The 15,252-nt window shown below is 32.0% G+C and overlaps 1 protein-coding gene across 10 annotated transcripts in view; it reads right to left on the bottom strand.

The window, feature by feature from the left end:
* Nucleotides 1-15,252, bottom strand: part of LOC100650584 (syntaxin-binding protein 5) — a 74,940-nt gene that overhangs the window by 12,592 nt on the left and 47,096 nt on the right. For 3 of the 10 annotated variants that reach the window (XM_012318515.3, XM_012318518.3, XM_048404611.1), the window contains 5 exons: nt 11,742-12,225; nt 1,896-2,021; nt 1,704-1,823; nt 1,473-1,598; nt 312-521 (listed from right to left, as the gene is read on the bottom strand). In XM_012318515.3, coding sequence (XP_012173905.1) covers nt 312-521; nt 1,473-1,598; nt 1,704-1,823; nt 1,896-2,021; nt 11,742-12,225 — 1,066 coding nt within the window. Of the gene's footprint in view, nt 1-311; nt 522-1,472; nt 1,599-1,703; nt 1,824-1,895; nt 2,022-4,852; nt 5,346-9,000; nt 9,047-11,741; nt 12,226-15,252 lie in introns of all 10 variants that reach the window. The other 7 variants (XM_048404609.1, XM_012318519.3, XM_048404612.1 and 4 more) reach the window with 4 other exon arrangements.

Here is a 15,252-nt window from a genome sequence, read left to right as displayed (position 1 = left end):
TAAACAGATACTAAAATTCGAAGTTGTTGTGAATTCTCTTGATCGGGTGATTAGAAGAAAAATTAAACGTAATTCTGGCATCTTATCACACAACTTTCGGAATTTGAAGTGAAACGTTTGAAATGTGTACCAATATAAAAGCAGGAAAGGACTACATATTTTAAAGATAACTGTATATTGCACATCTATAATTATCATCAAATACCAATTAGTTAGTAATATACATATGTATACTTAATTCGAGAACTTAAGACTTTGTACAAATCTGAAATAAATTGTTTACGAAAAAAAGGGATATTTACGATACATACCTTTCAAAGACGTAATTTCTGCTTTAATCACAATATGACTTTCAGCCAGTTGTTGTCTGTACTGACAATTTTGCGAGGGTAATGCTACAACTCTCGCTTGTTTTTCTGACGCTAATACGACGAATTGGCGGTCTTCGAAGCCCTCTCCGGTAGCTACTTGAGTGTTCGTCGATGGAGAAGACGTTCGACTATTACATTTGCCTTGACTTCCTGTAACGATAAAAGGCGCATCGTGTCACTGGAAGAAAACTGTTTCTAAAAAAATATTTGTAAAAATATTTTTGCCAATGAAAATTCGAATTTACATCAAATCTCACTACTAAATACATCATACTTACAGGGTGTTACGGATAGTACAAACGAGTATAGCTGGATTCCTTGTGAACAAATAAATCAAATATATAAAATAATGATTTTCTATATGCAACTTCGTTGTCGACAGAATTAAATTTGAATATTCCTCACGCACGCTAACACTTTTCGCGTTTGCGACTTCGCCGTACTATAATGGTATAATTAACCTGCTCCTGTATTTAGCATGCTGAGGACACTAACAATATCATGCTTAATCTTGGTGATTTAATCTGCAATATCACTCAACTTACTCTATTGGATTTTTAGTTGATGTCTCATTAACGAATTTGTGTATCTAAAGATTAAATAAGTCACGAACCATTGCAAGAGAGGATTATGCAGCTATTTGAGCAAGTATAGACCCAAAATTCGTTGCCATCGGTTTATGCTTCTATGATTCGAGAAGCAACAATTTGTTTACGGCAAGATGAACGACAATTTCAATGATCTCTTCGTTAATGTAAAATTTGATTTCGCGAAGATGTAGCGTTAATAAGTATCCTTCATAGCATTATCAAAATCCTAACGTATAATGTAATCGGTTAAATTACAAAAGCAACAATTGCATAGACGAAAAATTTTCAAATTTAATTTCCTCGAAAACGAAGCCGCAAATAGAAAATCGTTATTCTGTATTTTCGGTTTATTTTTTCATACAGAGTCCATCCATGTCAGCTTGTACCACCCATTTCGAAACATCCTGTATATTACAAATTACATTATTTTATGGAATCATACTATGTAGATGTCACTAATAATGTAACAATTGCAATATATTATATTAAAAAAACAGGTATCATAACATACTATTGCGTTCTTTACTCTCCATACTGTCGTCTTTCCAGGACTCGTAAGAGTATGGAATCAGGGCACCATTACAATCTAAGAAGAACATTGATAGAATACATCCCTTTAACTTAAACGTAGATCCATCTATAAAAACAAATAGGATAATCATTACATTAGGTTATATCTTGTCTCCTGCGCACAGACACGCACATACATAGAAAGCATTTCATCGAACACAATAACACTTACTGCAGGTAGAAACAACGACTGGATGAGCGTGTCGTTCTCCACGAGCAGGTGTATTAAATATCACCGTTTGTATAGATCCTAAAGATGTACCGATCCAAAGTGTTGGCACAGGACTGGTATCTTAAGAATAGAACAAAGCATATTAATAAGAGCATCGATTAAGAAGCAATTTCGTGTGAAAATGTCACATACCGCTCTTTTTCGTGTAGGAATCTGCGAATGTAAGGCAGCTGATGGTTTCTGTGGTGATATTCTCGAGCGACGACATGCTCGAGCTTCTTGATCGTTGAAACGAACTGTCATATTTGTCTACCCGACCAGCAGTCCCGAGAATAAATGGAAAATTAAATACCGAACACGTAACATTGCCGTATAAATTATGACGAGCATGCAACATCTATCACAGTAAACATCTCTGACAAGTTAAGTTTTCTAACGTAAATTAACGAAAATCGGTAAGAGATTCGGTCAGAGTGTGAAAGGAAACTTAAACGTTTTGGATAGTGACACTAATAACAAGAATAGCAGTAATTACAACAACAACAATAATAATAATAATAACAGCGACAGCAACAACAACAACTATTATGACTAGTACCTCTCTTGATAGGACAGTTCACAAAGTAACATCTTTCATTCGTTTCAACATTCATCAAGTCGATCCGATGTATGTATATCTAGTATGTCGCAAAGTTCGTTAGAATGCCACGCAAAACGAAACGAACAGAAAATAAGGTAACATTGTAATTGTAATTAAGAGATCAGTCAATCTTAAGCGAATATATTATTGGCACTATGTGCCGATTCATCATGCGCAAATTACGTGTAGCCAAATCAACGACGTATATCCCACTTTCATTCCGTTCCCTATTAATTATCGCGTTCAACAAAATGAAATATTAGAATTTAATACTTAAGTGATGTAATTAACATAATACTTGGGTAGTATATTTAAACGGTGTTAGTAATATTAATTTTCATATTTACCTAAAATCATTAGATAAATGGTAAAAGTATAAGGTCGATGAGATTCTGTAATAAGACGCGTACATTTCTAATAAGATTTCCAACTAGGGTAGAAAGTTAAAAAATATTTTACGACATATATTATTCGTTAAAATCTTGCAAATTACAGATTGAATGGAACTTTAAATTATATTTCCATTTTAAACGCAACTAACGACCGGTTACCGTGTCAACCTTAATCGTCAAAATAGATTTTTTATTTTAATAAAAATTATTTTTCATTTGCGTCCGATACAATTCTTGCTCGATTCGTGAAAGGACATCTCGGTCGAAGTAAATTTTTGCCTCTGCATAATATTCTAGTATATGCGTTATTCAGCATTTGATCTTAATATTACCGAAATAAAACGAGTTGCGTCGCTAATCGTTTTCATGAAATTATAGCACGTTCGACACAATCCACACTCCCAAAGGCACTTGAAAGCTTGAACACAAAGAGTGACCTGGTTTTAAAAATTAAAACATGAACTTTAAATAACATATACAATTCACGCTCTAGATATAAGAAGAAACGAAATTTTAGTAGCAAGAATATGATTATGCACTAAAAAGGCATTCCGCGACATCCCTGCGAATTCTACGTTCCAAACGTACTCAGTATACATGTACGCGCGTTATATAGGTATGCACAAGATTTTAATAAAAGTTCAAGCTTTTCCAAACTCGATTTCTTACTCATCGGTATAATAAATAATTCGTTCTTTTTTTACTTGCATTATATCATTGAAATACAGCAGTAACTATATAGTCTGCATTGCTATGTAATTTGATGCGAACAAAATTCTCACATACGACAATACAAATTATGTAGATACTTGTTTTCCTAAATCATAGCTTCATAGTTATAATTTATCATGTAACATTAAACATGTATATGATATAAATCCCATATTTGATATATTTTATATACGTATATAAGACATGTATCAAGTGTACAAAAATTTTTAATTATCAGCTGTTTCCACAGATACCGTTCTCTTTATTTCGATGTAACTTTATACCATAGTAATACTAAAGAAACTATAACTATTTCATCTTTATCAACATCCTGTGCATTCGATATTTCATAAAGTGTACACTGAGCGGAAGAATTAACTCAATGTGTTATCATTAGGCAACATTTATTAGAAAAAAGCCAACTGAAAAATGAGGCAGATAGATGAAAATCGGAGAGTATAGAACGCGGAAGAGTATTTTTTTTATCAGAGGTGCAGTGTGAGAATTAGAAATCACGCAAACTGGATGATGTGCCGTTTTGTGTTTTTAGAGAAAGTGGTTTGACCAAGAGTGAGTGAATAGACCGTTAGGAAAAAAAGACGTGATGCAGAGTAATAAAGTCTGCCGAAGTAATATATATCCACACTCAAATCAGCAAAGACCAGACAGTATTTATCAGACATAGCGAAAAAGAGATACGATAACGAAGACCAATCTTAAAAACAACCATTTTTAAAAGTTACAAGTTTTTATTTATGACTATGATATTACTATAAATTCTGTACGTCGGTCGTCAAGGAAGAAGATAATATCGATTAATATAAGAGTAACGATAAGAAAAGGTACAAGAACATGTTTCAGGGTATACGTTTACGCTGTAATAAATTTGTTTGAAATTATAACGTTATAAACTGTAACACAGTATCGAAACGGTTTCATGAAATTTAAAATTTAAAGAGATTTAAATGAAAAAAAAAATTGATCTAAGGAACCCCGGAATATTAGTTAGATTTGATCTAATTTTCACAAACTACTTATAGATTATTTTATGTTATTATATATTATTACACATATATCGTTGTATCGTTGTATTGTTTTCCCAGAATTACTCACAAAAATTAGTCATTTCTCGATTTTGAACAAATTCACCTTTGAAACAGTTTACTTTTCTGTAACGGTATGGAACAAATCAGTTCAAGAAATGCTGGTCTCCATTAATCGCATTGAACCTACCATAGAAGAATCGTTCTATTAACAACGAAATCAAAGGAACAACGAAACGAGGAAAAAAGCACTCAGAGAAGAATAGACTTATCTCATTCAGTAACATAGAAAACAATCGATGATCTACATAAGTAGTATAGCAATTGTACTTATTAAAATGATAATTCATTGAATAATACTACCGAAGCTGTTATACTGTCTGGTGTTGGAGAGAATATTCTGGTAGTTGAAAGAAGCTTGCGGAGTGGTCGACGAATAGCCTCGTATCTCGGTGTTACGGTGACTAGAGAGTAACGAAGTCGTTGGAAAGTTGTTCAACGACGAAGAGTCCAGCTCATAATGGTTGGTAGTGGTACTCAGACACTTCTGGAGCTTTCTTATACCCTGAGCACGAGACTGACGTGCTTCGATCGTAAGGGATTTGCGAGAATTCGCATTCGAGCCGGCGATATCGTCGTCGCCGCTATTTACGGTATTCTGAACACCCGACCGAGGGATGCAGACACCACTAGTACTAGGTCCTCCACTACTTTCGCTATTGCAACCACCGTCACCAGTGTTACCACAGGGGCTACAGCTATTACTATCGGCGTTGTCACCTTTCTCACCGCAACCACTACCACCAACGACCACCGTACTTCTTCGCGTTACCGGCAACATGCACATCCCGTTCATCTACAAATGAGCGATAGATCAAACATGAAGAAAGTATGATAGATGTGCTCGGCTAAGCAGTCTTAAATCCCACTCTAAAACTCTAGTATTACCTTACAGTAAACGGTTTTTCTTTCACATTCTCCTCCAAGTTATCGCTATTCATCTTTTCAGCCTTTTATATTTTAATTACATGTTAATTCTATCATTAATTACGTTATTTTCTACGGTGACAGAGTAACTTCACCGGAGTCTGATTTTTAATTTACTTAAATGCAGAAATAGTATTTAGGCATGTTTGTTAAGACGTATTAGCGATGTAAACAGAATCAAAGATCGAAGGTATTTAAGAAGAAAAATGAAATTAAAACTGCTTGTTACCTGAACGAATCTTACACGTTCTAGAGGAGGAAAAGAATTCATGTTATATTCCTCGTAGGATAATAATCCAAATTACGGAATAAATAGAGTGATCTCCATACTCTATGAAAACTGGTTATACAATATGTAGTGAGAAAAGTGACATTCCTCAGAAATATTATTATCATTATTACAGCGAAATATCATTTTTATGTTAGCTGGGACAAGTAAAGATATCAAACATTTCAAAAGGCCTTAAAAACTAGTTGGTAGCCTGTGTAAAAAATTACTTTGCTTTCTTTTTATTATATCTAATATCCTGCTTTTAATTTAAAAAAAAATGGTAACAAAAAAATTATGGAATTGTAGGTCTTGTTGTTGCAGAAAGGTCTTAGGGCGATATATACCTGTGTGTTCCGCGTAATCTGAGAATAACAATAATTTGGACAATTTTTAACTAATAGACATAATAAGAGCCAAAGTGTCATAGCAGTATACATATATACATGTGTGTGTGTAAGTTGTGTAATAAATATTTTCACCTTCTTACATATATTCGATACAGACCTAAATATTCCGTACCTACCGGGTTTCATTTTTTCAAGATTTTAGTAAAAATTTATTAGTGTTTATAGAATTTCTCAAGTGAAATTACTATCTAGTACTCTAGTACTCTTTCTTATTAAGTAAAAGTAGAAGTTAGATAAATTTATTAAATAAAAAATGTTATATTTGCTATGATATTTTGACTCTGATTCCTATTTGTCGGTCAGACAATCATGATCTTAAATTTCTCAAGATCCATAAATACAATATTTCAAAAAATTGACTCACTTCTTACTATTTTCATTTGTTGTTCCTAATGGGAGAACTGCCAATCGCATATTCATTTAACAAAATAACACATCGTTCACGAAATGTTTTGTACATCTGATATCGTTCGATAAAATTCCATTAATGGATAATTATTCGGAATAGAGGCAACCTTATCGATTTCGATGACCTTGAAATGTTTTGTCAAAGTCGACATTCTGAACAATACATACTTTCTCCTATACATATAATCACCGCTCGGCTTCAGTTTACAAGCTATAAGCTAATTTATATCTGATGCAATATGTAAGTTATTTAACAATTTATTTCATAAATTATTGTTCTGTAAACAATTCTTCAATGGCGGTAGATATATTTGTTACATTTTTGGCCAATTGAAGAACTGAACAAATCGCAATATTCCATGTATCAATCGATTCATAGAAAATTATTTCACGCTAACGTTATCGGCTACCTAACGCCGATTGCATACTATTCTACCCTAAGCTATAATCCGTCAATTTTTCTTTCTTACCTATACGATACTAAAAATGGTTTTTCCTCTCGTCAATGAGTTAAATTTAGGTTGGACTAAAAAAAAATACGGCCGCCTAATCTAAAATGGAGTGTAATCAAGCTTACATTTAATTGAAGTTTTTTTCGCCAATATCTCGACAACTAAGGCCGAGCGAGGGTTATATGTATAGGAAAAAGGTGTTCAGAATGTTGACCTTGATAACATATATCAACGTCATTGAAATCGATGAGCCTCTATTCCGAATAATTATCCATTAATGTTTAATTTAGTTTCAATTGTACGTTTTCTTATTATTTTCTATAAAATTGTAGAAATTTCTACAGCTTTGTAAAAATTCAACTTAGCACGATCGAAAAATACCTTAATATTATAGATGCGTATCGAGCTAAAATTAATGAATTAAAACGGAGCATTTATAATATTTGCATTACGACAAATATTATTGGTTTACTTGTGAAATGTGAGTATTGACAAATAATTCGTAATACATCTTGAAAATTTAAGCATTAGAAACAAAAAGAATTTTAGATACTTGTAATATAAAGGATAATAAATATTTGATAGTAAACGCGTAATTAATACATAAATATGTATAATACTTATTCGCAAAATGTTCAATGGACCCATACCTGTTGTTTTACAAAAGAATCAAATAAAGAAATTAATAACATTTAATTTAGTGAAACAATGTTATTTTAACTAAATATATAATATAGATATCTTCTGGGCGCATAAAATAAAATTGCAGCAATCGTATTTCACTACGAAAACGAAAAGTTATTCCGCCTTTAACGATTCCATCAGGATTGTTATTTGAAAATAATTATAACAGATTTCTATTAACGCTAAATAAAAGAATCGACTGATCAGTGGGAAAAATGGCGGAAGATATTTGTTTCTTATATCGTGGTTATTTCTAAGATTTGCTATGTGGAATATCAGCATATATTATGCAGAGCCCTTTATAGCAGTCAGTCAATATGGAAAAAAAATTAGAGAAGCACAAGATAGTCAATGATACATTTCAAGGAGAAAAAAAATATAGCAATGATTTCGCGCCCTGTTGTCATTGATGATGCCGTAACCATCCGTGTTATTATTATTACTATTGCTATTGCGTGCAAATGATTAAAAACATATCGAAAAGCTTTGAAAGCGATGTTGTACCGAGAGAAAGGTGTAAACACAACGAATCTTGTGATATGATACCGTACCTTAAACGCATATTACAGTAAAAATAACCAATATATATATTTATATATATAGGTATATATGTGTACACATATGTATGTATGTATATACGGTGTATCAACAAAATTAAAATTGACTCGGGAGATGATTTTGAGTAGAAAATGTAGAAACTCGTTAATGTTTATCAATCGTAACGTATCTTAACTACATAGATTAATTCTTACTTATAAAATCATTAATCGCAACCACATGACTTTTTTTATTATTCATTTAAAGCTGCTTGTTGAGATTTAAAAAAGTTTCTTGAAAAACTAAAATTTTGAAATTTGAAACAAAAGAGCAGTAATTTTTGCACGATTAATGATTTCAGAAATAAGAATTCATTTCGGCTGCCAAAGACATCAAAATTAGGGGAAAGTAACTAATTAAATTAATAATATTTCACTAAATTTGTCATGTACATATGTTCCCGTAACATTTTCTATCTAGAATCTCCCTCTTATCTGCAAATCGAGTGATATGCTTTTGTTCAGCTTTGGTAATACACCCTGTATATAGAAATGAAACAACTACAGATGTTAAATTCTTCATATATATTAACTCTTAATCGATAGTGGTATTAATACAGGTAACTAACGACATACTTAAAAACATAGAAGCAAATATGTACTTGATGTTATCTAGAAATCATCGGTATAAAATTCTGGCAACAGACATACTTTTCTCTCGGTGATCAGACAACTGTCAAAATGTGAAAAACCTTTTTTTTTTTACCTGAATCAACCTTGCTGTCGGGGAAGACCGCAAAACTGATTTGAACCTGAAAAAGCGTTAAAGTAGAATCTCTTCACATTTAATTAGTAGATTGATTACGCTCAAAGATAGATTTGTAGGTTTTAAAAATTGAAGAAAGAATTGAATTTACATAATTGGTTACGGTACATTCGAACGAGTACTCTGATATTTTACAAAATCAGGGTGAATAATATTGTTAATAATGGGAAGTATCTATACAAGTTAAAACGAATTCACACAAATGGGTATTAAACACATATGCGAATATGTATGTAGTCTTAATGTACGTACACTATGCATTCCAAATACTCGTAGATGTACCTAATGTGGATATACAGATATGCTGTTACAAAAACAAATATCTTCTAGTTACGAACAAGGCATATGGGATACAAGCTGTATGTGCACTGATGAAATGTCGCAATACAACAGAATATACCGTTCTGCGATACAATGCAAAAATGTATATTTTTGCTTTTACTTTGCAAAATAGATGTCCTAAAGATATGTATATCACATTTCCCATTGATCTGCCGTTAACTCTTATACATATATCATGTATTATATGTACATACACTGTATTAGTATTAAATTTTAACGAGCATAAAAATATGCGTGCACGTAAATATTTTAATTAACTTTGTACCTTACGATGTAACGTTCTTCGATTCTAGTAGCCACAGACTTCGCAAGCTTTAGATTTTATGTAGACATTAAATTTGTAAGAAACGATTTTTTTAAATAGAAAACGTAGGCACCCTCTGAGTACAACCTGAAATCCTATTGAAGTCGGTTATGTGAAAGCAACGAGTCTGCACTCTTCCAAAACTTGGAAAATCGTTCGTCTCCTAGCAAAATTTCTTATAATCTGGTATATCTTGTAAAATATATAATGATATATCGATGAAACTGATTGACTGACTATTATATTAGACTCTACATTTTCCAATAATTAGAAAAATTCAGAAATTTATTCCACATAACTTTTTACACTAATATCGCAATATCGATGTTATTTATATTATGTAACATTAGACATCTCCTGTTTAGGCTTTATGTTACATTTACTTATGTTATTACGTTGCGTACCTATGCACTTGTATTTGAGTATTTTTAACACTTTAAATCCGTAATACGTTCATTAAATTACGAAAGATACAACAAAAATATTGTATTAAAAATATTCGATTAGCAAAGTTTCGCTGACTTTTATGTTCCAATTAAACCTTTTTACCTAATCTAGTAAGAAAATGTTTTTCACCTCTCGATGGATAACATTATAAAAATCATTCAATCTCTTATTAAACAATATCGTTAATACTATTTCTTAAATCTGTAAAACATGCATTAACGAGTTTAAAACACTTGTCATGTATTTTAAATTGTTGAATGCAGTTTACGATCTGAATTCAGAAAATTTTGCTGAAAACAAGTCGATTTATTTTAGATATTACTATTGTTACATTTAAAGCTACAAATGTCGTGTATAGAAATTTAGTAACCTAATTTATCGTACTTGTAATGGAAAAAATGAAAAAATATGATAGCTATATCGTCTAAACTTTGGGAATGAATAAAGGAAAAATTTGTTTGATCAATGTCATATAAATATATATATACACAGATACATATGTATATATAGTCCGATTGTCAAGTCAAATAATAGATGGTACATGCTCTGCAAGAAAAGGAAAGGGTACTACTTTCTTCATGTGCAGTGTCAACAAATAAAATCCTATGTGGTCACCAGAATCCTATGTGGTTTGCATAAATTACTCATGCATAAATATAAAAAATTATTTGAACCAGTACCAAAAAAAGCTTGGGGTCTAATATCGCAATTGGCTTTATTCTTGCAAGCTTTTTTATCTCGTATCTATTCTCAGATTTATGTGAGTTAATGACTGTTAGTAATTGTTTGTATAGTGAATTTTCAATTTTCAATTTTAAATTGAATCTATGTAAACTCGTTTACTACTTTTTCTTCGATTTTTCGCATTTATGATGACACGCGAATCATCGTATACATATAACGAAAAGTGAATACGGAATATAATTAACGTATAATACATAACGTATTAAGCGCGCGGTAAGCTCCACAAGAATTAAAAAATATGAATACGCGATAGAGATCTGTAAAAAAATGCAAGTAAACGCGGTAGATTGTTATATGGAGTGCGTATTTTAACAAGCAGAATAAATAATATGTTTCACATAAACCTTTGATTCCAACGATATTGTTTGGCGGAAGCTTAATTTATATATGTATATTCTTTTGTTATTTTAGTTTTACACTTATACATATATATATATATAAACACAGTTACTTGTTATTACCTCTAAAAGTTATTTTACATGAATCTACGAGCATCCTAGGCCTTCTTTTAAAACGAAAAAAAGAAAAGATAAAAGCACAGTCGAAATATAGCAGAGCTTCTTTCTATGTAATTAGTCTAGTTTTTGTAGGACACAAGTATACGCTTTCAGTCAATGACATCGCAGAGGCATCTGTCTTTTTGATCGAAGAAGTCAATTGCCAGTGAACGCAATGACGTTGCGATTAAAAGAAAATGTTGTTAGTAAACGAATAGTTCACTCACGCTCACTCTCGAACGCATATATGCTCACATTCGCATGTTACGTTAAACTCTACACGTATCACATTTCTAAATGCACACGGACAACACAAACTCTCCTCTACTCTAATTTTAAACACTTACTGAATCTTCTTATTAGATTGCAGGTGAAAGATTCGGAGGCGGTGTTTGTTTCCTCGCATCTTAGGTCACAAATTGCTGGATCGTTTTTCGCAAATTTTAAATTCGGTACAGATAATAAACGACCTTCCCTTTTCGCTTGCTTCATCTTCACGATTTTCATCAGTCTCGGTGGTTTCATTTCACAGCTCTCGGCTAACGTTAAATTAACCGGCCGTACGGCATCCGATTTCTCAATAACGTTCTCATTGTCAGTGGAAAATCGTAAAATCGATTTATTTTTATCTCCTTCGGTCACCGGACTTTTCGCTTCTTGATTGTTCCTCTTTTTATCATCGCTTAATGGACTTTCACGTCCAGGTATCGAGCCTTCTGATGACAATGAAGATTCGGACACGGTACTTTCAACTGGAGACAGCGAACTCGCGTTTTCGGGTATGTTACAGTAAAAAACGGAAGATTTCTGACTGCTACTATCAGTGCCTACCTGTTAACAATGGGGTACTTGTATATACTTTTTCATCGTAGACCTATCGAGATAAGAAACATCAGCTTTGTGCTAAACAAGCTCAGACGATTAGATCTAAAACTATCAACGACTAACGTACACCCAATTTTCAAACGTTTGTTTATTTTTTTACGTTTAGACAAACATCACGTAAAGCAATCAATAACACTGAAGAACTAACTTATTAGAATATATTAAAAACTTATTTATTATATGACGTCCATAAAAAAGGATTTCACAGTTCCTTAAACTTTTCAGTCTTTTGATTACGTCCTAGTAATAAGTAAAGTTTATGCAACATTCATTCCTAATGCATGAAATAACGCATATAATTTTTCAACCGGAGAAAATAGCTAAAGGACTTTTGAAAAAATCAACGTAAACAAAAATAGATCTCACATATTGGAATCATTAACAAATATTTGATTCGCCCAATATAAACTGTTCCCATAATATTATTTCCTCAACCTTCTGCAAGGGATGATTTCAATTTTTATATTTTCAGTAAAATGAAATTATATCAATTATAGAAAGCAATATATAATTTTGAATAGATATTTGTGTATACTTTTCGGATATTAAATATCGTTTTATTATACATATCTACCTTAAATTTGTAGCATATATTGCAATTATAATTATTCAACCTAACTCAAATTTCCTAAATAATTGAACGAACATAGGCTAGTATATTTAATCTTAGTTCGTAATATCTTTATCTCTATTTTTAGTAACTTGAAGCTAATATCTAATCTCGTAATTTATATTAATCTCAAAGAAAATTATTACTTTCAAAAAAGGAGTAACAAACTTTCTCATTAAAGTAAAAAAATATATGATATAGCTATATTAAATATAACTATAGCGAATTATTTCGAACACAACAAAAAGAAAGCAATAACAAAAGCGAAAGAAAAAAGTAGGTAGAAGGACTAAAAAAAGTAATGATACAAAGAAATAAAGCCACTTTAAGGAATGTGAAGCATATTGCTATACATTTAAAATATATAGGTCCATTTGTGGCTCATGAAAGTATTCGAACACTCTTAGAAACTTTCGTAAATATTGACAAAAGGGAATCCAGTCCCAATGGCATTGATGTTGATAGATGTTGTCAAGGACACTCTCCCGAACAACCTCAAATCGTCATCGCAAACGTCAAAGTCGGGACTAGCAACTTAGTCGCAACAAAATCATGTTTAAAACTTGTAGAATGTTTTAAATATTTTTTGGCAGATCTTGACAAAAAGAGACCCAACTCCAATGACCTTGAATTATTAACAAAAGCATATGTACCACTACTACTACTGTGTACATTGTATTTTGTCAACGTAAATATATAAATACAAACATGGAAGTAGCCGATGCAATAGTCGAATTTGTCTCCCAGCTTTTATTTGAAAGAAGCACCCGATGCGTTGCATCCTCGCTCCACTTGTTCGTAAAGATCCAGTCCAACTCAATTCCACATGCAAACGAAGGCGGCCCGATTTTCGTCTAAGAAACTTTTTTCTTAAAAATTCCTCGCCCACTCGTTTCGCTCACGTGTGGAATTAGTATTGCGTTGCAATAGATTTTTACGAGCGAGTAGAACATGCGGGCAACGCGTACGGTGTTTCCTTACTACACATGAATACATACCATACGTTGCTTTTTGCAAACCTTTTTCGGTAATAACATTTTAAAGAATAACGAGCGATAGCTCTAATCTTTTGCAAATTATTCAGAAGAGTGTCCTTGACAACATATGCAATGGTCAACCCCAATGAGGGGTTGATTTCTTTCTTTTTTTCAATATTTATCGACACTTCTTCCATATGTATTATGAAGATATTTTGAAATCTCACTAACACTGTAACGAGACATGATTATAGTGATTATATTAGTCAAATTCGAACAGATCTGAAAATGAATAGGTACAGAAACCATTAGATATTTATCAGAAGCATACGCTTCGCAAAAATCACTAAAGTATTTGAACAATCAATTACTCGCCATATCAATAAGTCACATAGTTTAGTGTAATCATGTTTAAAGCTAATTGTATTAGGTCGCCCGAAAAGTTTCTTTCGTTTTATAAGGAAATAATGGATACACACATTTTTCGTTTTATATTATTTTATCGAATTACGTATGATCCATTTTGTTCTATCAAAATAAAGATCACAACGTTCGACAGATTAGGTTTCATGTTCGTATAAAGATGCATCGTTGTAAAAGACGTGTCTGTAAAAGAAAGACACTTTTCAGACAACCTAACATGTTGGAAGGAGCGTTCAGACGATCGGATATTGTTGTCAATATTTCAGAATTCTCAACATTACAGGAACATAACCATCAGACTACCAATACATAATGTTGTTAATATAATACAGTCAATATCATTGAACATTGAGGAAACAAATTGACGTATCGTTAATATTTCGAATAAGAACGAGTTGATTCGATGAAAAATATTTTTACTCCACATATTCTACGTCTTCGAAAATAACCCAATTCATCGATAATCTTAAAATAATGGCTGCACAAGCTTTATTTTGATTAGATATTACTAACTCGAAATTGAATGTATTGCCAATAATATTAAATATGTGAGAAAAATACAGTTCTTCAATAGATATTGGCAATATATGCGATGTTAAGATAAAAGGATTCGCGACTTTAAGGGCTAGTACTCATCGAGAAGAAAAAAGATGTCCAATCAACATAGATCCTGCAATCAATCCCCTTTTTATCATTTATGAACATTCGATATTGTGAGTGAATTTTTTCGTGGAACGTAAACGAAGAGATTAACTCAGAAGCAAATTAGCTCAAGCTTGTCAACATAAAATTATTTCTAATATTAACAGAGGTTACTGCATACATATAAAGAAAAGAAGACCTTCTTCTTTATAGTAAATATACGATATGTTTTTCTTTCATTGCAATGCAAAACTCTCATCTGTGTATTATAAATCGTTTGCATTGACAACCTTGAGCTAACGTATTTCTGAGTTGGTCTTT

Source organism: Bombus terrestris, chromosome 3 (assembly GCF_910591885.1).
Source record: "Bombus terrestris chromosome 3, iyBomTerr1.2, whole genome shotgun sequence".
In the NCBI taxonomy this organism is placed as follows: Eukaryota; Metazoa; Arthropoda; class Insecta; order Hymenoptera; family Apidae; genus Bombus; species Bombus terrestris.
Note: the sequence above shows the minus strand (reverse complement) of the source record. Positions and strands in the feature narration are given on the sequence as shown.